General features: G+C 40.0%; 2 protein-coding genes across 7 annotated transcripts; one reads left to right on the top strand and one right to left on the bottom strand.

Moving 5' to 3' along the window:
- Positions 1-260: 260 nt before the first annotated feature.
- Positions 261-6,831, bottom strand: afg1la (AFG1 like ATPase a). Of its 3 annotated transcripts, XM_024436892.2 has the most exons (14): positions 6,676-6,831; positions 6,006-6,214; positions 5,792-5,843; positions 5,557-5,658; positions 5,274-5,404; positions 4,919-5,018; positions 4,752-4,810; positions 4,361-4,443; positions 4,029-4,165; positions 3,798-3,898; positions 2,616-2,756; positions 2,159-2,266; positions 686-844; positions 261-650 (listed from the first exon to the last, which is right to left on the bottom strand). In XM_024436892.2, exons 1-13 carry the CDS (start codon positions 6,800-6,802, stop codon positions 710-712), a joined length of 1,485 nt encoding a protein of 494 aa, XP_024292660.1. In that variant the 5' UTR covers positions 6,803-6,831; the 3' UTR covers positions 261-650; positions 686-709. The 3 variants fall into 3 exon arrangements, with proteins under 3 accessions (XP_024292660.1, XP_024292659.1, XP_024292661.1); XM_024436891.2 differs by having other exon boundaries at positions 261-844; XM_024436893.2 differs by having other exon boundaries at positions 261-844; positions 4,095-4,165.
- LOC112261506 (sex comb on midleg-like protein 4) lies at positions 6,166-22,651 on the top strand. Of its 4 annotated transcripts, XM_024436895.2 has the most exons (9): positions 13,344-13,528; positions 13,838-13,944; positions 14,550-14,773; positions 18,227-18,356; positions 18,462-18,662; positions 19,229-19,387; positions 19,922-20,140; positions 20,374-20,519; positions 21,130-22,651. In XM_024436895.2, exons 2-9 carry the CDS (start codon positions 13,842-13,844, stop codon positions 21,253-21,255), a joined length of 1,308 nt encoding a protein of 435 aa, XP_024292663.1. In that variant the 5' UTR covers positions 13,344-13,528; positions 13,838-13,841; the 3' UTR covers positions 21,256-22,651. The 4 variants fall into 4 exon arrangements, with proteins under 4 accessions (XP_024292664.1, XP_024292663.1, XP_024292665.1 ...); XM_024436896.2 differs by lacking the exons at positions 13,344-13,528; positions 13,838-13,944 and adding an exon at positions 6,166-6,424; XM_024436897.2 differs by lacking the exon at positions 13,838-13,944.
- Positions 22,652-23,272: the final 621 nt, after the last annotated feature.

Raw genomic sequence — 23,272 nt, 5'->3', positions numbered from 1 at the left:
GTGGCATGGCAGCACAGCATAGGCTGGCACTCAGGTTACAGTAATTTCTGTTTGCTAAATAAAACTTAAAAACCATGAAGAAGGCAGGATGTTGCTTTCAACATCAGAGACAAGCAGCCTTACATACATCCATATGAACCATACTGTAGTCATCACTCTCTATGATCGTCTCAATAAAATAATACAGTACATCACTTAAATAGACAATCCTTTTCATGATAAGATATCAATACAATAACAAATGTACCTTGAACCAGTAGTTCCATTTTTAGAAGTGGATTTCATTGAACTTTTTTGCAAAAGCCATTCACACAATATACCCTGTGTACAGTATAGAAAAAAATCCACAGATAAAGGTTTAACTTAAAATGTTCTGCACAATATGGTCAGTTTGTAAAGTGCAATGGCAAAGTAAAATCATAAAGGCTTGAAGTCATACTTTCTTAGTATAATGAATATATTCCATTGTTTGGAGTCCCTCGTGGTAGTGTATGTGCATGTTTGAGACGGACTACTTTGCAGTCGGACGGCGTAGAATCACTGATCTACAAATCACACTTATTATATGTGATCATGATTGGTGATTCTGCGCCTCAGTACGCTCAAACTGATCCCGTCAAATTAACTGATAGTCTGTACTGGTGAGGTGGTTTTCACTGTCCTTGCAGGTAGTGAAGGGTTTAGAGGGTTGGTGAGGGGTATTGTACAGCTACGTGGTGATGGTGCTCCTGTCCCCTTCCAGCCAGTACTCTTCAGTCTGCATCTCAGTGAGGCGAGACACTGTCCTTTGGAAGGCAAAGATCTCCTCTGCTCCACTGAAGATAGACAACTCACTGGCTGCATCCTGATCCAGGAACAACACATGAGGGTGTAAATGCATTCAATAGAAAAACACCATTAGTGAGAGTGTTTGGTATTTTCCTAAAGCCTGAGAACAAAGCAGTTTTGGAGAGAAGCTGAGAAGTCAACAAACAGAAGGTCATAGTGTACAAAACATTGGGAACATCTGCTCTTTCCATGACCAGGTGAAAGCTATGATCCCTTACTGATGTTACCTGTTAAATCCACTTCAATCGGTATAGATCAGGGGGCTCCAAAAATTTCTAGCATGATTAACTACTTTTTAAAAAATAAAACATGTCACAAGATACTTTTCTAGCTTTCAAATAAGCACATTATTCTCTTCTCCAGTGCCTTTAGTGTACCAGAGAAAGTAGTGCACTATGTACTGTCAATATACCTGGTAAACTAAAAGGTTAATAAACCACTAAGGGGTCCCTATAAAATCTGTGATTTCCCCCATTTTTTTTTTTTTTTTTCCCCAAATTATGTTCTCAGTTGTATTTTTTTTGTCTGTCACTCTCAAAATTACAATTGTTCATAGAGAAACAACAAAATAGAACGTTCTATCTTTGTTCTGGAAGACTGGAGGAAATTCCCCTTAAATTGGGCATCTAGTGAGTAAAAGAATATGCCTTCTAAGGCGCCAGTAGAGTGATGACTCTGTATTGCTACTGCTCATTTAATTGGAAAGTTTGAAAATAACAAATAATAGATACAAATGATATTTGTTAATGACAGTTTACGGTGGAGTACTTGAAAATCGCATATACTTTCAGAATTGTTTGGCGAGCTACTTAAAGGTGGGCTGCGATTAACCTTTTAGGAGACCCCTGGTGTAGATGAAGGGGAGAAGACAGGTTAAAGAAGGATTTTTAAGCCTCGAGACAATTGAAACATGGATTGTGTATTTGTGCCATGTAGAGGGTGAATGGGCAAGAAAAAAAGACTTGAGTGTCTTTGAACGGGGTATGGTAGTAGGTGCCCGGCGCACCAGTTTGTGTGTGTCAAGAACTGCAACTCTGCTGGGTTTTTCATGCTCAACAGTTTCCTGTGTGTATCAAGAATGGTCCACCACCCAAAGGACCTCCAGCCAACTTGACAACTGTGGGAAGCATTGGAGTCAACATGGGCCAGCATCCTTGTCGAAGGCTTTCAACACCTTGCCCCAACAAATTGAGGCTGTTCTGAGGTAAAAAATGGGGTGTAACTCAATATCATTATGCTTCGTACACTCAGTATATTGTAGGTCATATACTCTCTACCTAAGTTAGAGATCAAGAAAATAATGTTGGGAGTATTTGGCTGCAATTTGTACCTTTTTTAGGTTGAGATCATCCATGAGTTCATGATGGTGGTGTTCGTGATCTCCGTCGTGTACAAAGATGTCATCCAGAGGGTGATCGGCCAGAATCACCACTCGTACCTGGGGGACCCAGGATGAGACATTTACTGACACTGGTTGTTCTCATTTTTAGCAACTCAAAAAAAAAAAAGTGCATCCAACAATGCTAATCAAACAACCTCAGAGCGGTACATATAAAAACCACTCATATCAAAGGATAGTCTCAAAAAACAATCACAATGTGTTACAATAATTATGGCGCAAAGACAAAGTTTCCTTATAAACCATACTATATTAAAATGATCCAGCCTCGAGCTTAGAAATAAAGCCCTCTGTTTCAACATCCCTGTATGATTATGCTTGTTGATTTGGTTTCTTATTAGGTGCAAATAAATAACATAAATTAAAACTAAGTGGTTCGTAATGTTACCTTGTGTTCATAGAAGGCATCTATAAGCGTGATCAAGCGTCTCGCTTGAGTCTTCTTGTTCATAGTGAGCAGGGGAATGTTCCTGATGAATACAGTATCAAACTGCCTGGAAATCTCCAAGTAGTCACTGGCACCCAATGGCTAGAATACAAAACACATCATGTATAAGTATGCCCCTTACAGTACAGGGAGTGCATACATACAGTGAGTTCCGAAGGTATTGGGACAGTGATATGTTTTGTTGTTTTGGCTCTGTACTCCAGCACTTTGGACTTGAAATGATACAATGACTACGAGGATAAAGTGCAGACTGTCAGCTTTAATTTGAGGGTATTTACATCCCTATCGGGTGACCCATTTAGAAACTACAGCACTTCATTTACTCTCCCCATTCTATGGAACCAAAAGTATTGGGACAAATTCACTTACATGTAGTATCGAAGTAGTCAAAAGTTTAATATTTGGTCCAATCTTCTTAGCACACAATGGTTGCATCAAGCTTGTGACTCTACAAACTTGTTGGATGCATTTGCTGTTTGTTTTGGTTGTGTTTGACTATTTTGTGCTCAATAGAAATGAATGGTACATAATGTATTGTGTCATTTGAGTCACTTTTACTGGAAATAAGAATATGTTTCTAAACACTTCTACATGAATGTGGATGCTACCATGATTACAGATAGTCCTAAATTAAATTGTAAATAATGAGTGAGAAAGTTAGGGGGTATGATATTTGTGCATCTAACTGTCTCGCTCATCATTATTCACGATTAATTCAGGACTATCCGTAATAATGGTAGCATTCAGATTAATGTAGAAGTGTTTAGAAACATATTATACTCTTATTTACAATAAGTGTCTCCAAAATGACAATACATAATTGACCATTCATTTCTATTGGGCACAAAATAATCTGGGTTAAAAAAAAAGTGCAGTAATTTCTAAACTTTTGACCTGAGATTGATTTTTTAATTTTTTTTAAAATACCCTCAAATTAAATCTGACATTCTGCACTTTAACATCATAGTAGTACAGAGCAATAACATCACGTGTCCCAATACTGTTGGAGCTCACTGTATTTAGTATGCCTATGTGATCCCTGTGGGAATTGAACCAACAACTCTTACCAACTAAGTAACACAGGACGTACAGTCAAACGTACAGTCTGCTGTGGTCACTTACTCTATCACACAGCTCCTCGAAGGTACAGTCTGCTATGGTCCCACAGGTTTTCATAAGACTGACCTCCCTGGCTAGCAGTTTCAGAGTCCTTGGCCGTGTTACTAGAGAAAGAAAATGAACATCTGGTTCAGCTAAATTACAAGTAATAAACTCAACATGATGGAACACAATGAGGCTAAATATATTATTAAGTATACCATTAATACAGAATGTTATGTTCATATCATGCACCTATAATTATAGACGGCTCCACCGATCCCTCTTTATCTACACTCAATGACAACGTGAGCATCTTACTGTCGTTCTGTTTGAAGGCCAGCTCGTCAAACATCTTGTCCAGTATTGCCTCAACACAAGGTTCCCTTGAGCTGTGTCGAAAAAGGGTAACATAGCAAAATATGATGAACCACATTATTTAAAACATGAAACTATACTGATCAAACACAAATTGGCTTGAAAGAAAGAGTTCCATATTAAAATAAATACTGCCAAATATAACCTAGTAATTTGAGTATTGAAATGCCTCATTGCTGTATCCATGGTTTGCACCATGCAGTTCTTACAGGAAGTACAGTTTCCCAGCTGAGGGTCTGTTTCTTTTGCGGTAGTCTATCCCAGAATCCAGACGAAGCTCTTGGCAATAGTTCTGCATGAAAGAAGCAGACTACCGTAAGACAAACCTTGCCTGTATGTTTTCAAATCAAATCACATTTTATTGGTCACATACACATATTTAGCAGATGTTATGGCGGGTGTAGCAAAATGCTTGTGTTCCTAGCTCCAACAGTGCAGTAGTATCTAACAATTCACATCAATACACACAAAAAAAGTAAAAGAATAGGATTAAGGAATATATAAATATTAGGATGAGCCATGTCAGAGTGGCATTGACTAAAATACAGTAGAATACATGTCTTATATACAAAATGAATCAGAAATGTATTTCTTATTTACCTTCAACACAGCAATAAATGGCACAAAGTTGACCCTCTGTAGTCCGTTCTTGTACAAATCTAGAAGAGAGGAATAGGTCTGGTTAGATCAGTATAGATTGTCCTCTATGGATTGTGCTGAACGCAGCTCAACAAGGTTTTTGTTTTGTGATGTAATATTTTACTTGCCCTCTGGGGGCCGGTTGGACGTGGCCACGACAACAACCCCATTCTTAAAGAGGTTTTCAAAGAGCTGTTTCAGAATCATGGCATCTGCAATGTCTGTCACCTGTGGAATGAATTTACAACCAATTCACTCATATTGTTCTATCCTGTTATATTTTCATGCATCCAAAACTGGGAACCATGCATAGAATAGAACTTTATTAGTCCAACTCTAAAACAGGCTTTGGCTAAAACAGGATTCCTCATTATCACATCCATACATTAGCTAATGCCATTCAGATGATTTTGTACAATTATAACATGAAGGTATAACAGTAGTTACAAGTGATCAGTAAGAGGAATATCCCCCAGACCTCACCTGAAACTCATCAAAGCATAACAGACAGGCCTCTTCACTGATCTCCTCTGCTATTGGTGCAATCGGGTCATAGACTTTAGCCATCCTCCCAGCTTTCCTTTTTGGCAGGCTCTTTTTAAGGCGATGTATCCCTAAATACAGTAAGTAAAAGAACAAAGATTGAGTCGACTCTCTCATAGATCTCAGTTCAATCAATCTGAATCTATTGCTCAATTCATTATTGACATTAAGTATGATCGACAAGTCATGTCAAATCGCCATTTAGCGACACAACTTAACCTACTATTATGTACATCTAACATGAAGCCGTGGAAATGGACCCTCTTTTTCTTCTCTGTCTCCACGTAGGAGTAGAACATGTCCATAACCATCGTTTTCCCTGTGCCTATAAATAAAACAGAGAAAAACAGAATGATAATTAATTGTTTCAAATGTGCAATGTAGTCAAAAAGGGAAATATCATACATGTAATGCTAAAGTGGCAGCACAAAGATGGATATTATAGAGCTACTACTTACCAACATCTCCATAGATGTAATACCCTTTTGGGGGCTTTGGCTTAGAGAAAAACTGTAAAATAAAATAGACAGTGTTCAATGTATTGTGAGTCTGTGTGAATATAGGGTTAACTATAGATTATAGTCTATACTTTATTTAATGTGTTTTGACAGTGGTAAAAATCAGATAATGTATTATTGACATCAGTAAGAACATGCATAGAAATCAGATTACCTTCGCGAAGAGGGACGTAGGCTGGTTGTTGTAACCTCTTAGGGTTTTGTGCATTTTATCCAAGGTCTGAACCACGGCTTTTTGATGTGGGTCCTCTTGCAGCGACTCATCCCTGACCAGACTGTTGTAGTGCTCCAGTGGTCCGCTGTACGCTGCGGCAGCATTGCTGTCTTCTGCAGCCGGCTGGGGGAGAGCATCCGTCGAATAGCCTGAGCAGTAGAAAAGATCACGGAATCGGAATTATCGGTACATCCTGAAGCTGTATTAGTACTAGAACTAGTTAAATAATTAGCGAGACCACCTGTGGCGGTTATTGGTTAACGTGCTAAGAGCAGAAACGCAACGTTATTAATTTAGCGAGCAAACTGTCCAAAGCCAAAAGGTTCAGTCAGCGATTCGATATTCCTCCGTCTCTAAAGGTAAGTTGTGTAAGCACCGTAACAATGTAAGTAGCTATCTAAAAATGCAATTATAATAATGGCTGATTGACGCATAGGTTGCTAGATAATTCGCTATCTAGTCTAACTAGACAGGTCATGAATATAATTAAGTTTGACAGCTGACACTAGCGGTTTAGAGAAGTTAGCTATGCTAACTAACTGTCAGTACTCATTTTGAACAACACACAGCAGTCAATCTAGCTCTTGCCTCACCCAAATAATATTCTCACCTCGTCTGGAAATGTTAGTCACACCGTTACATATCGTTTTCGAGGAATAGTACTGATCTTTCAGTAGAAATCTAATGATGGGTGACACCAAGGGCGACATCTTTGACGACAACATGCACGTCGCCATTTTGGCTTCAATTCCAACTTTATTGAACAAGGCGGAAATGCACACAACGATTCTGAAGTGCGTCAGGAGATGGCAGTAGTAGAAGAGAGAGGCCCAACTCGGCGGAAAATATGTGTCCCCTCCAGCAGGTGGCACTCTTTTCATTGTTTCGCCCACCAAGCAAAGAGTTTGAAAGAGAGAGGGCTTATTTTATCACATGAGGTTTATTTGATAGAATATAATTTTGTAATGCTTAAAGTTGCTACGAGTGTACTGATATAAGTAGGACTCGTGATATCACGGCAACTTTGAGAAAAAACACTAACTTTGAGATGTCTCCAGATGGATATTTATGCATATTCATGATATGAGGCCAGTAGCATAGCATCCAGTGATGTGTATTCAACGGTTGCCAAGGTAGGCCAGGATTCCCCCAAAAATGTACCAATTAATTTGATTTTTTTTTAATACAATTTATCTTTCTTCTCTCAATGTTTCATAATTTTCCTTCAATTTGCAAGAGGCTGAATGTATTTGGAGCCAGATAGCTGCCAAAAGGTTGAACGTATGTATTGTTAGGATCGTAAAGTCCATACCTAAATTGTTAAGATCGTAAGAAAAGCCATGTGTGAAACATGAAACGTAACCATTAAATTAGATCTGTAAATGTACAAACCCTATGTTACGACTATGAATTAACATTTACACATTAAATTCTTACTTTACGTCTTCCTTTACTCAGTTACAAATATTTTTTATACTTACAAACCTTTGTCAGGAACGGAAAGGACATGAACTGAACGTAGCTAGTCAATCAAGCAACTGTAGCCCAGACTTTAGTTGTTTTGCAGCTTTCAAAAGCAGCAGACAAAATAAGTCTTGAGCTTGTTTTAGAATGACGTTCAATAACAAAAAAAATTCAATTTCCACCAAAAATGACATACCCAAATATAACTGCCTGTAGCTCAGGACCTGAAGCAAGGACATCAAATTATTGATACTATTTGAAAGGAAACCGTTTGAAGTTTGTGTAATTGTGAAATTAATGTAGGATAATATAACACATTAGATCTGTTAAAAGATAATATAAACCATTTTTTTCATCTTTGAAATGCAAGAGAAAGGCCATACTTTCAGTTGAATAATTACATTACTACACAATATTTTGTAACAAGTCTGCCCCGAGTTTGCCCAAATGTGCCGAATTGGTCAATTAATACATTGTCAAGTACATAACTATAGATAACATACAAAAATGCTATGGTATTAAAAAATACAAGTTTACACACTCCCAGGAATGTCATACATGATGGATCATTAGCTTATACACTAACTTTCACACATCTAGATGGCGGGGCGGGTGTGGAGCCAGAGACAGCGGTGGGGTCAAACTGTAGACCCCAGTTCCCGCATTTGAACATCACAATTGATTTTATCAAACAAAATGATGCTATATTTTATCTCTGGGACCCTTAGGATGACAAATCAAAAGCAAGATTACTGAATGTAAGTACATTATCTGATGAAACCAAGACTGAACTCTTTGGCCTGAATGCCAAGCGTCACGTCTGGAGGAAACCTGGTACCATCCCTACGTTGCAGCATGGTGGTAGCAGCATCATGCTGTGGGGATGTCTTTCAGCGGTAGGGACTGGGAGACTAGCCAGGATCGAGGGAAAAATGAACGGAGCAAAGTATAGAGATCCTTGATGAAAAACTGCTCAGGACTTCAGACTGGGGCCAAGTTTCAACTTCCAACAGGACAATCACCCTAAGCACACAGCCAAGACAACGCAGAAGTGGCTTCAGGATAAGTCTCTGAATGTCCTCGAGTGTCCCAGTCAGAGACCGGACTTGAACCTGATGGCAACAAAGAACATGGCTGACGTTTTACATTCTCACTGGAATATGCCCAGATGCGTGGCCTTTTGCGTGAAGAAAAGACGCAGGAAAAGGAGCCGCAGATCAGGCAGCCTTCTGAGAATCCGTAGGCGAGCTAGTAAACTCCCATTGCCATCCGTTCTTCTTGCTAACGTGCAATCATTGGAAAATAAAATTGATGACCTACTTTTTAAGATGATCCTACCAATGGGACATCAACAACTAACATCTTATATTTCACCGAGACGTGGCTGAACGATGATACGGACAATATAGACCTAGCGGGATGTTCCATGCACCGGCAGAACAGAGATGCTACCTCTGGTAAGACGAAGAGTGGGGATGTGTGTCTATTTGTCAATAACAGCTGGCGTGCGATGTCTAATATTAAAGAAGTCTCGAGGTATTGCTCGCCTGAGGTAGAGTACCTTTTGATAAGCTGTAGACCACACTATCTACCAAGAGTTCTCATTTATATTATTCGTAGCCATCTTTTTACCACCACAGAACGAAGCTGGCACGAAGACCGCTCTCAACCAACTCTATAAGGCCATAAGCAAAGAAGAAAAGGCTCACTCAGAAGCAGCGCTCCTAGTGGCCGAGGACATTTAATGCAGGCAAACTTAAATCAGTTTTACCAAATTTTTACCAGCATGTCACATGTGCAACCAGAGAAAAAAGAAATCCTTGACCACCTTTACTCCACACACAGAGATACATACAAAGCTCTCCCCAACCTCCATTTGGCAAATCTGACCATAATTCTATCCTCCTGATTCCTGCTTAAGCACATTCACGTCAGGGTATATACAGCAGTTTTGGCCACCTGGCTCGCTGCGAACTGTGTGAAGACCATTTCTTCCTAACAGAGACCATAATTAATTTGCCATAATTTTACGTAATTATGACATAACATTGAAGGTTGTGCAATGTAACCGCAATATTTAGACTTAGGGTTGCCACCCATTCAATAAAATACGGAATGGTTCCGTATTTCACTGAAAGAATAATAAACCTTTTGTTTTCGAAATGATAGTTTCTGGATTTGACCAGCTTTTTTACATGGCACACGTTGCACTTTTACTTTCTTCTCCAACACTGTTTTTGCATTATTTAAACCAAATTGAACATGTTTCATTATTTATATGAGACTAAATTGATTTGATTTATGTGTTATATTAAGTTAAAATAAAAGTGTTCATTCAGTATTGCTGTAATTGTCATTATTACAAATATATAAAAATTATCTGATTAATCGGTATCGGGTTTTTTTTGGCCCTCCAATAATCGGTATTGGTATCGGCGTTGAAAAATCATAATCGGTCGACCTGTTCATTGACTGCAGCTCAGCGTTCAACACCATAGTGCCCTCAAAGCTCATCACTAAGCTGAGGACTCTGGGACTAAACACCTCCCTCTGCAACCGGATCCTGGACTTCCTGACGGGCCAACCCAGGTGGTAAGAGTAGGCAACAACACGTCTGCCACGCTGATCCTTAACACTGGGGCCCCTCAGGGGTGTGTACTTAGTCTCCTCCTGTATTCCCTGTTCACCCATGACTGCGTGGCAAAACACGACTCCAACACCATCATTAAGTTTGCTGACGACACAACAGTGGTAGGCCTGATCACCAACAACGATGAGACGGCCTATAGGGAGGTGGTCAGAGAACTGGCAGTGTGGTGCCAGGACAACATCCTCTCCCTCAATGTGAGCAAGACAAAGGAGCTGATCGTGGACTACAGGAAAAGGCGGGCCGAACAGGCCCCCATTAACATCGACAGGGCTGTAGTGGAGCGTGTCGAGAGTTCCAAGTTCCTTGGTGTCCACATCACCAACGAACTATCATGGTCCAAACATACCAAGACAGTTGTGAAGAGGGCATGACAAAACCTTTTCCCCCTCAGGAGACTGAAAAGATTTGGCATGGGTCCCCAGATCCTCAAAAGGTTCTACAGCTGCACCATCGAGAGCATCCTGACCGGTTGTATTAGCGCCTGGTATGGCAACTGCTCGGCATCTGACCGTAAGGCGCTACAGAGGGTAGTGCGAACGGCCCAGTACTGCCAAACTTCCTGCCATCGAGGACCTATACAATAGGCGGTGTCAGAGGAAAGCCCATAAAATTGTCAGAGACTCCAGTCACCCAAGTCACAGACTGTTTTCTCTGGTACCGCATGGCAAGCGGTACCGGAGGGCCAAGTCTAGGACCGAAAGGCTCCTCAACAGCTTCTAAAACCGCCACCGGACAATTTGCTTTGACCCCCCCCCCTCCTCCCTTTTTGTACACTGCTGCTACTCGCTGTTTATTATCTACGCATAGTCACTTCACCCTCACCTACATGTACAAATGATCTCAACTAACCTGTACCCCGCACACTGACTCGGTACCAGTGCCCCCTGTATATAGACTCATTATTCTTATGGTGTTACTTTTTATTTTAGTCAACTTGGTAAATATTTTCTTAACTCTTCTTGAACTGCACTGTTGGTTAAGGGCTTGTAAAGTATGCATTTCACGGTAAAGTCTACACTTGTTGTATTCGGAGCGACTGACAAATAAAGTTGGATTTGATATGATTGAACATCTCTGGAGAGACCTGAAAATAGCTCTGCAGCAATGCTACCCATCCAACCTGACCGAGCTTGAGAGGATCTGCAGAGGAGAATGGGAGTAACTTCCCAAATACAGGTGTGCCAAGCTTGTAGCATCATACCCAAGAAGACTAGGGGCTGTAATCGCTACCAAAGGTGCTTCAACAAAGTACTGAGTAAATTGTCTTAATACTTATGTAAACGTGATATTTAGTTTTTTTTACATTAAAAAAAAAAAAAAAATTGTAAAAATGTCTAAACCTGTTTTTGCTTTGTCATTATGGGTTATTGTGTATAGATTGAGGAGGGGGAAAAAAACATGTTAATCCATTTTAGAATATGGCTGTAACGTAACCAAATGTGGAAAAGTCAAGGGTTCTGAATGCTTTCCAAATGCACTGTATTTGTCATGTAGTGACTACATGTCTTTCATGTGCATATGACAAATGAACAAACAAACTTGACGAGAACATTCCAACGGTCAGAACTGGGTCGTTCCACAAAATGAGTGTCCTTTGATATATTAAGTAGACATTTTTACAAATTTTTCATTTTAAAATACTTTTATATGAAATGAAGTGCCCTTTGGTGTAGTCCACATGGAGAATTCAATACTTCTAATTGTCAATATGAATGAAGACTTGCTAAAGTGCATTTTTAGTAATTTATGAAGGTTATTATTTATTTTATGTGTCTAGTGATTCATTTACATCTGTCTATAATTTCAAGGTCAACCCTGTTATGTGAACTGAACTCGTTTTAATATGGTCAATTTCAAAAGAAACATTGAACATCTAATAGTCAAATCATAGTGTAAAAGTAGGTGAGCTGGTTCTACTTTGGCCATTTTCTGGTGTTTTGTGGTGAAAATGAGCATAACATCAACCCTGTTACCTACCCATAGATAGACATGCTAGACTTATTTTAACAATGTCATTTGTTTTTGTGAATCTTGCATTCAGTTGCCCCTCCTTGTTGCACACCACAAGCTTCCATTCCTTGTGTCACAAGGGGATTCATGGCTGATTTAACTAGTAATTACCAGTTGGAGGGTCTTCCAAATTGATTTTTCCCAGATGTGGTAATATCCCACTTGGTCACAAACAAACGTAACACCACTAACCATCCATTGTAGAGCCGTATAATATCACTCATTGGAAGTACAAGACCTAGACTGTCACAACTTCCGCCGAAGTTAGTCCCTCTCCTTGTTCGGGCGGCGTTCGGCATCACCGGTTTTCTAGCCGCCACCGATCCACTTTTCATTTTCCAATTGTTTTGTCTTCATTGTACACACCTGGTTTCCATTCCCATTATTAAATGTTCCTTATTTAACCCTCTGGTTCCCCATGGTTTTGTGCGTGTTTGTTCGTTGTAAGTTGGTCTGTATTTGTGAGCTTGATTATTTTCCTTCTTGGAATATTTTATGTTTTGAGTAAAGTTACGTGAATTACTCATCTCTGTGTCCTGCGCCTGACTCCGCCTTACCTGCTACACCTAGGCGACTTACATAGACCTACACTTTGACATACTGTGGAGTACGATGTATAGTTTTTGATTAAATCGATATAAAATAAGATAATACAAATAGATTTTTTTCATTTTTTAATTCAGCTGGAGAGGCACTTACTATAGTTTTTTGTTTTTTTTACTCTCAAGATAGGAAAATATTACCGCATGCCAAACGTTTGCAAAGCTGTTACCAAGGCAAAAGGTGACTATTTGAAGAATCTCAAATATAAAATATATTTAGACTTTTTTATGTGTTACTACATGATTCCATGTGTTATTTCATAGTTTTGATGTCTTCACCATTATTCTACAATGTAGAAAATAGTAAAAATGAAAAACCCTTGAATGAGAAGGTGTGTCCCAACTTTGGACCGGTAGTATATGCACACACTCAATACTTAATTAATTTCCTATTGTAGTTAGCGGTTGGTTTGAGGATGTCTTCTGTACTCATTATTCATCCTCCCAGTTTTGAGGGAGCCTGACTCAAGCGGCAAAACATGGGAGTTACAGCCACCATGGTGTTACAGGCTTGTTGCCATGACAACAGTAGACCGTTTCTGGCAGAGACACAGACACACACACACACACACACACCATTACAGTGGAATCTGCCCTGCTTGGATATTCCACTCTGCGTTGCGGTTCAAGAGATTTAGAAGCAGGCAAATACACTCAGACACAGACAGAACAGAGGAGGATTCAGTAGGAGATCAACTGAAAAGGGATATACTCTCCAATCCTCATTCTTTCTGATGGTGTGTGCATATTGGCTATGTCTTCTCTTCCTATTTTTCATTGTCTTTGTCTGCATGAAGGAAGGATGAAGCATGCTGCATGCTACTGCTATAGTCTGACCACTGTTATAATTTAGCAGTGCCTGTGTGCATAGCCTTCTGTGCTGTGTATATATGAGACATGTATGTATCATTTTTTTCATCAGTAGGATGGCACTTGAGGCTGCTGCTTTTTTAAAGATTAGGGTGAGCACTGTCATCGTAATGGTAGTTCATAGCTGTGTAGTGAAATCAATTCCTCCCTCCCTCTGCCACTGCTGAATGCATTAGTGTAATGAGATGTCTGCAGCCAGCCAGCCAGCCTGTGTGCCGTGCAGCAGCAGCAGCAGCAGAGACGAAAGGAGCAGGGAGAAACACGTACAGTACAGCAGCTAGAGGTAAAATGGCTTTCACAGCCTGCTGAGGGAGTGTGCTGTGCATAGAACCTTCTCCTGCGGATCTGGACTCTAACAGGGATCGAAGAAGGGGAGAGCTTGCTTCTCAAGCGTTCTAGATCAGAGGAGATCAGGTAACGGAGGCGCTGGTAGACAAGCAGCCAGAACGTTGGGGCTCACAATGAAGATAGGATGGACTGGGTGGTAGATCTGTTCCATCAGGGGGAACTTGCTTTAGGCATTGTTGCCTTTTGTGTTGTCTGTTTTTTAGTGTTCAACTCAATTTTCTGTAGCTGGCTGCATTAGTGCCCTGCAGCAGAATGTCTTGCAGGCTCTTCTGTTTACTGTTGTTGTGGTTAATGTTATGTGACAGCATCTTTTTTCCACATCCGCCTCAGTAGCTGGATTATGGAGGCACAATGTAAATAGATTCTTATGTAGCATGTGTATGTTTATTATATGTGAAGAGATGGTTGATTCTATGAAAGAACAATGTTGATGTACGACGTGTGCACTAACAGTGGTTTAGATTACAAGCCATGCAGTCTTAAATTATTATTATTGTATCTCCCTTTGTGTTTCCCTCCTTCCTGTATGTCTCCCTGCAGCTCCAATGAGTGTACTTGCAGCAGCACAGAAAGCAGACAACAACAGTGAAATGCAGTCGCCTGCAGTGTCTCCTTCCTTCCTCCCCAGCCAGCCAGGAAAGATACCCGGCAGGAAGAGAGGGAGACCCCCACTTCATCGCAAGATGGATTTTCCAACCCACTACCCTGATTCCCTTCCTCCTCTCAAAGTTCCCAAGAAGAGGGGGAGAAAGCCTGGCTTCAAGGTCAGTGTCAGGGATGGGAAGGGAGGGGAATAGAAGAGGAGGGTATGGGATGGGATGGGATGGGGGAAAGAGAGGGGAAGGGGGTGGCAATGGGGATGCAGTGTGTTTAAAAATGTATATGATGATGTAGCAAGACAGACCCCATTTCATTTATATTTAGTGGGGTCATATTTGTCTGAAAAAGACTTAACATGAGGTAGGTTTGTTTAATTGATTAGTATTCTGATTGGCCACTGTATATGCCTAGCAAAAATGTCTGCATTGTTTAAGTGATTGGTGAGTGTCGCAATAAGAATAGGGAATATTGTGAATTATTTCATAAAAAGTGATTTTATTTACACTGAACAAAAATATAAACGCAACATGCAACAATTTCAAAAATGTTACAGTTCATATGAGGAAATCAGCCAATTGAAATAAATAAATTAGGCCCTAATCTATGGATTTCACTTGACTGGGAATACAGATATGCATCTGTTGGTCACAGAAACCTTTTTAAAAACTGGGCCTCAGGGACTCTGTAATTTGAATGCACAAAAATAGATTGACATCGATAAAATGCAATTGTGTTTGTTGTCTGTAGCTTATGCCTGCCCATACCATAACCCCACCGCCACCATGGGGCACACTGTTCACAACGCTGACATCAGCAAACTGCTCACCCACACGACACTATACCCATGGTCTGCGGTTGTGAGGCTGGTTCGACAAATAGTGCCAAATTCTCTAACACGATGTTGGAGGCGGCTTATGATAGAGAAATGACCATTTAATTCCTCTGGCAACAGCTCTGGTGGACATTTCTACAGTCAGCATGCCAATTGCACACTCCTTCAAAACTAGAGATATCTGTGGCGTTGTGTGACAGAACGACACATTTTAGAGTGGCCTTTTATTGTCCCCAGCACAAGGTGCACCTGTGTAATGAGCATGCTGTTTAATCAGCTTCTTGGTATGCCACACCTGTCTGGTGGATAGATTATCTTGGCAAAGGAGAAATGCTTACTAACAGGGATGTAAACAAATTTGTGCACTAAATTTGAGAGAAATAAGCTTTTTGTTGGATATTTTATTTCAGCTCATGGAACCAACACTTTACATGTTGCGTTTATATTTTTGTTTTGTGTACAAATTGCTGTACAAGTACAATACCAGTAAAATGTTTGAACACACCTACTCATTCCAGGTTTTTTTTCCTACATTGTGGAATAATAATGAAGACATCAAAACTATGAAATAACACATATGGATTCATGTAGTAACCAAAAACGTTTTGAACAAATCAAAATATATTTTATAATAGAGATGGTTCAATGTAGCCACCCCTTGCCTTGACAGCTTTGCACACTCATGTCATTCTCTCAACCTGCTTCATGAGGTAGTCACCTGTAATGCATTTCAATTAACAGGCGGACCTTGTTAAAAGTTCATTTGTGGAATTTGTTTCCTGCTTAATGTGTTTGAGCCAATCAGTTGTGTTGTGACAAAGTAGGGGTGGTATACAGAAGCTCTATTTGATAGCTCTATTTGGTAGAAAACCCAAGTCCATATTATGGCAAGAGCAGCTCAAATATGCAAAGAGAAACGACAGCCCATCATTACTTTAAGACAAGAAAGTCAGTCAATCAGGAAAATGTCAAGAACTTTGAAAGTTTCTTCAAGTGCAGTCGCAAAAACCATCAAGCACTATGAGGAAACTGGCTCTCGTGAGGACCGCCACAGGAAAGGAAGACCCAGAGTTACCTCTGCTGCAGAGGGTAAGTTCATTATAGTTAACTGCACCTCAGAGTGCACCACAAGTACATGCTTCACAGAGTTCAAGTAACAGACACATCTCAACATCAACTGTTCAGAGGAGACTGTGTGAATCAGGCCTTCATGGTCGATTTGCTGCAAAGAAACCACTGCTAAAGGACACCAATAAGAAGAAGAGACTTGCTTGGGCCAAGAAACATGAGCAATGTAAATCTGTCCTTTGGTCTGATGAGTCCAAATTTAAGATTTTTGGTTCCAACCGCTGTGTAATTTTTGAGACGCAGAGTCGGTGAACGGATGATCTCCGCATGTGTAGTTCCCACCGTGGAGGAGGAGGTGTGATGGTGTGGGAGTGCTTTGCTGGTGATACTGTTGGTGATTTATTTAGAATTTAAGGCACACTTAACCAGCATGGCTTACCACAGAATTCCGCAGCAATACACCATCCCATCTGGTTTGTGCTTTCATTTGTTTTTCAACATGACAATGACCCAAAACACACCTCCAGGCTGTGTGAGGGCTATTTGACCAAGTGATGGAGTGCTGCATCAGAAGACCTGGCCTCCACAATCACCCGACCTCAACCCAATTGACCCCAACCCAAATGGTTTGGGATGAGTTGGACCGCAGAGTGAAGGAAAAGCAGCCAACAAGTGCTCAGTAAATGTGGAAACTCCTTCAAGACTATTGGAAAAGCATTCCTCCTCATGAAGTTGGTTGAGAGAATGTCAAGAGAGTGCCAAGCTGTCATCAAGGCAAAGGGTGGCTAATTTGAAGAATCTCAAATATAAAATATATTTTGATTTGTTTAAACTTTTTTGGTTACTACATGATTCCTTATGTGTTATTTCATAGTTTGTATGTCTTCACTATTATTCTACAATGTAGAAAATAGTAAAATTAAGAAAAACCCTTGAATGAGTAGGTGTGTCCAAACTTTTGACTTGGACTGTATATTAATATGAAGATTGCTGTTGAGTGTTAATGTCACGTCCTGACCATAGAAAGCCTGTATTTTCTATGGTAGAGTAGGTCAGTGCGTGACTAGGGGTTTTAGTCTAGTTTATTATTTCTATGTGGGGTTCTAGGTTTATTTTCTGTGGGGTTTTAGGTTTATTTTCTTTGTTGGGGTTTGTGTATGATTCCCAATTAGAGGCAGCTGGTAATCGTTGTCTCTAATTGGGGATCGTACTTATGTTGCATTTTTCCACCTGTGGGTTATGGGATATTGTCTATGGATAGTTGCCTGTTAGCTTCACGTTTCGTTTGAGGTTTATTGTTTTGTTTTGCTGTGAGTTTCACTTAGTAATAAAAAGATGTGGAACCCAGATCACGCTGCGCTTTGGTCCATTCATTCCAACGATCGTGACAGTTAACTAATGCAAATTGCGAACCATAATATTTTAATAATAATAGTACTACTACTAATAATAATAATATATGCCATTTAGAAGACCTTTTATCCAAAGCTACTTAGTAATGTGTGCGTACATTTTATGTATGGGCGGCCCCTGGAATCGAACCCACAACCCTGCTGTGGAAGCAACATGCTCTACCAACTGAGCCATACAGGATAATTTTAGACTATTGTTGCTACCTAAAACTGGAATAAAATGCCATTATTTACAAGTGATCCATTTAAACTGTGTATAAATAACCCTGTAGATATTGAGATCCTAGCCTTGTGTCTCCCTGCAGCTGAAGCCCAGGATGGTGATGACTCCCCTGGCCATCTCTCCTCCCAGCAGCACCCCAGAACCAGACATGAGCTCCATCCCCCAGGATGCTGCGACCATCCCCCACTCTGCCACGCCCCAGGTGCTCACAGGTAGGCCAGGCCTTTTCGATCCCTCCTATTGTGTTCCCTGCAGTGTTTATCTACATAAACAAGCAGGGTAACAAGGGTGTCTCTCTCTCTTTGTGTTCCCTGCAGTGTGTATCTACATCAACAAGCAAGCCAACATGGGTCCTAACCTGGATAGGAAGAAGCTGCAGCAGCTCCCAGATCATTTTGGACCTGACAGGCCTTCCGTGGTGCTGCAGCAGGCTGTCCAGGGGTGCATCGACAGTGCCTTCCAGCAGAAAGCTGTGTTCACTCTCCTCACACAGGGCTACGGAGGAGAGAAAATATCAGGTATAACATAAACCCACAGATTGTATGTAGTGTAACTGAGATTTCTGTTTTATATTCATTTATTTCATTAGTAGAAATAGCCCGTAGGGAAATAACAGAAATTGGCATACACTCATTTGATAATCTAATAACCATGAGGTATCCTTCCTGTCTCATGTCCATTCACCCACTGAATGACACACATAAACAATCCATGTCTCAATTGTCTCAAGGCTTAAAAATCCTTCTTTAACCTGTCTCATTCCCTTCGTCTACGCTGGCTGAAGTGGATTTAACAAGTGACATCAATAAGGGAGCAAAGCTTTCACCAGGATTCACCTGGTCAGTCTGTGTCACGGAACGAGCAGGAGTCCTTAATGTTTTGTATACTCAGTGTTGAGAGCAATACTTTTGACCAGGGCCCATAAGGCTCTAGAATAGGGTGACATTTGTTGCTTTGAGATTGTTGCTTTGAGACATGGCTGTAGAGATGTGTCGCCTAGGGCAAGGTTAACTGCAACAAGCTTTACTACAATAGGAAATCAACAAAGTTTCTAGGTTAATCAAGTGTTCCTTTTGATTTCCAGCCACCTTCGATGGGAAGCAGCACCTTCTGAGTCTGCCTGTGGTCAACAGCGTTGGCTACGTGCTACGCTTCCTCAAGAAGCTCTGTCGTAGTTTACACTGTGAAAACCTCTTCAGCGACCAACCAATCACCCAGCATAATGCCTCCTACCAATCAGAGGGTAATGTACTGTCGTTTATTCAATTACATTCAAAATACTTTATTTATCCTACAAGGGGCAATTATGTAGGCAGGAGTGCAGATGTGATGCATTGTACATTACTTCTTAGAAAACACAGTCCTGTAACTTAACAAGAGCCTCTGAAAAAATGTCCCTCTGAAATATAGTGGGCTCAGTTCCCCAAATATTGTACTATATTGCTTCAGATTGCACATGGAAGCACAGAATGACAATTTGTGAAATACACATCATTTGGTGTTTTACTTGTGTAATCCATTATCAAAATCCCTGTATTCCTACCCAAACAGCTGAGACCTCCATGCCAGAAGACTACCTAGAACACTCCCATGTCCCCCAGAAATATCCTAGGCTCAATTCCCCAAACATGTGCGTTTGTTGCTTCGGATTGGACAATTAAAGCACAGAACGGCATTTCAAATACATATTTCAAAGACTTCAGCTTCTATCCAAAAGTGATTCAAAGTATCGCAAATATTTTTTTACTAATGTCATTTCTTTCCATCCATTTCACAGCTGAAACCTCGATGCCAGAGGAGTACCTTCTGGACCCGTCAGACAAACGCTACTCAATGGACCCAGGTGACTCCGCCTTTAGTGCCATAAGCTCCTCCTACTCATCCAAACCGTCCTATGGGTTTCGCTCCTCGCAGCAATTCCCCAACAGCTCCTCCCCCATGGGCATGTGTAGACAGACGTCTAGTCCAAATACTTTCCTGGAAGGTAACAGGATAGGTAAGAGACTGGAGAGTGGAGACTAGAGTTACAAAATTCTGTTAATTTTCCCAAAATTACCAAGTTTTCCTTCTTATTCCCTTCTGATTCCGGCGATCTTTCAACTGGGTTTTCTGGAAAACCTGGGGATTTTGGGAAAGTTTGTTTCTTGCTATAATCACAATGCCTTAACCAGGTAAAATAGACCCGTAGTGAAATCTTTATTCTGTACCTATCTCTCTTTTCTCATCCAGCGTACAATCCATCTCAGGACTCCCAGGAGTCCAAGGTGCCCCCCAGTAAGGACCCTTCCACCTGGAGTGTAGAGGACGTGGTGTGGTTCATCAGAGACGCTGACCCCCATTCCCTGGGCCCTCATGTGGACATATTCAGGAAGCATGTAGGCTACCCCTGTGCTCACTCTTAATTCATTAATATTTTGATACCTTGCATCCTCTCTCCTCACCTTCTCAAAACGCCTTGGATGAGACGGTCAGGGGGGAGGAACAGAGGAACCTTGGACCTTCTCCTCCAATATAGTTGAGAAGGAGACGGGGTGAGAGGAATCACAGAAAACTGGGCAAAACCTGGTTGAATAAACATTGTTTCCACGTCATTTCAACAACTGCAAAAAATGTGCTGACATTAAATCAACGTGGAAAACTGTTTGGATTAGCAACAAGTCATCAGTTTAAGGGATTTAAAAAAAAAAATGCTACCAACTTGCAACCTAAATCCAATGACATGGTGACTTTTTTTGGTTGATTTCACATTGAATTCACGTTAGTTGACAACTTAACCAAATGTAAATCAAACATAGATGTTGAACTGACATCTGTGTCCAGTGGATGGATCTGCAACAGTGATTATATCTGGATGTGATGTTTTGTGAAATACTAACCAGGATTTGGGTCACTTCTATTTTAATTCAGTCAATTCAGTAAACAAAACTGATACACATGTATGATTAGTTTACTTGTGGAGATATAACCTGACTTTCTTTCCCACAGGAGATAGACGGCAACGCGTTGTTACTTCTAAAGAGTGAGATGATCATGAAGTACCTAGGACTGAAGCTGGGGCCAGCCCTGAAGCTCTGCTATCACATCGACAAACTAAAACAAAACAAGTTCTGAATCTGAACATTTTTTCACTTCATCAATCTGTGGGACCCAACTTTGTGGATGCCTCCCAACTGGCACTTTTATATAGTGCACTACTTTTGACCAGAGCACTAAGGGTCCTGGTCAAAAGTAGTACACTATATAGGAAATAGGGTGCCATTTGGGATGCTATATTTTACTAATTATTTAGCATTTTCAGATGCTATGTAGCTAATGGAAAAAATGTATTCTGACAGAATACAACGTTTTGGGATATTCTAGTTTTGATGTTGAAATAACTTTTTGGTTTATACAGATGACACAATATGCAAATTCTGGAATGCATAACTGATACACTGGCAGACAATATTGGGAAAAGTAGACTATATTACTTCGAGGATACAGTTGTCCCATAAATGAGTTTATAATGTGCCCAAAGCATATAGCAAGACACATTTATGATCTGTTGAGAAGTGTGAATTATTTTAGATAAACTATTATTTATACTTGGTCTTCTAAAAACGTAGTTAAGGCCTCACAAATGTGTGATAAACAGATCAAAATTGTCCCATATTGTTTTGATTCTATACCCTCACAAAAGTTTATTTGAATGTGTCATAGGGTTGAAGCTACAGATACAGTTCCACATAATGGTTTTTCAAGTTCTATACACATCAATGTAAACTCATATTGTGAAGCATGTGATTAGAAACAGGAATTTAAGCCCATGTTAAACATTATTAAACTGTTGTTTTTTTACACAAAATAATGTAAACTAAACTCAGTGCAGAAATACAAATGACTTTGCATATTGTTTTACATACTATTTTGATAGAATTGTCAAAAAAACATGTTTGCGCTCAAATACATGACAATGAGCCATTTCTAGTTGAATATACCAGATTGTCAAATAATTATCATCGCCAAGACACCTCACAAATTCATTGAAACTTGATTGTGTGGATATTTACTATATAAATGTTTTACTATGTTATCATTGTTGAAACCGATTTGGAGCATAAGGGATGACAACACTCACCGGGAAAAATGTCGAAGGACCTACAGTATTGGGTTATGAGGCCATATAGCATTGCTTGTGTGTGCCAGTTTGGCAGTATGTGTACATTTTAGTAACCAGTGTATGTGAATGCTGCTGTAAAATGATTACATGTTAGCCATGCCAAGTCAAATCAAACTGGGACGATGTCTTTTATTTTGAAAATCATGTTGGAAAGATGTACTGTAAGTCAGAGAATGACCAATGTATGGATGAGTTTACTTGTACTGGTGCTAAAGAAATTCTCAATGTATTGAATATCTCATGTTTGCTTTTGTGTTGTGAGTTTTAAATGGAAAACACTCAAATGTGTGTATTTAACCTGGCTGTGTATCCTAAGTATTAAATTAAGAAAATTTTAAGGGGACCAGGTATGGTTTGAGGATCATCTTTCTTTGTGATATCAACCAATTTACGGAATGAAATGAAGCTTAGGATTCATGGAAAAATAAGAATTAAACGTTACCAAATGTGTCCACATGGTGACACAATCATATGTTAATTCAGATAGCTCTGCTCCCTCCTGATGCAACATTATTTATTACAGGCTACTTCAGTATATTTGAATTAGTCAAACAGTATATATAGCCTATCCTTTTTTTACAGCCATGTTTGCATTGGAAGTTAGGCTACATAGGCTACATGCAGAAATCGTTGCAAATGTAAAATAGGGCAACATGCCTTACTGCAGTAGGCTTTGCAGGGGCATGTAAATGGTATAATCTGATTGAATATAACTGTTAAAGTGTAAATATTTACTGAATATTCCATTATGATACATAGCCCTTCAACAAAACCAAATAAAAGCCCCCAGGGTAAAATACATATTTAATTATGCTGGATGTGCTTATTGACTGGTTTTGGTCACCTCAATCATAAATTATCCATACACCTACCTATCCAATAAATGTAATTATTTGTGCTAAAAGGGAACACGACTTATAAGTCATAGATAGGCCTATACTTCTTTTATCAACGCAAATATAAAATCAA

This window comes from Oncorhynchus tshawytscha, linkage group LG11 (assembly GCF_018296145.1).
Source record: "Oncorhynchus tshawytscha isolate Ot180627B linkage group LG11, Otsh_v2.0, whole genome shotgun sequence".
NCBI classification, from domain to species: Eukaryota; Metazoa; Chordata; class Actinopteri; order Salmoniformes; family Salmonidae; genus Oncorhynchus; species Oncorhynchus tshawytscha.
The sequence above is the reverse complement of the archived record's forward strand: the minus strand, read 5'-3'. Positions and strand labels throughout refer to the sequence as shown.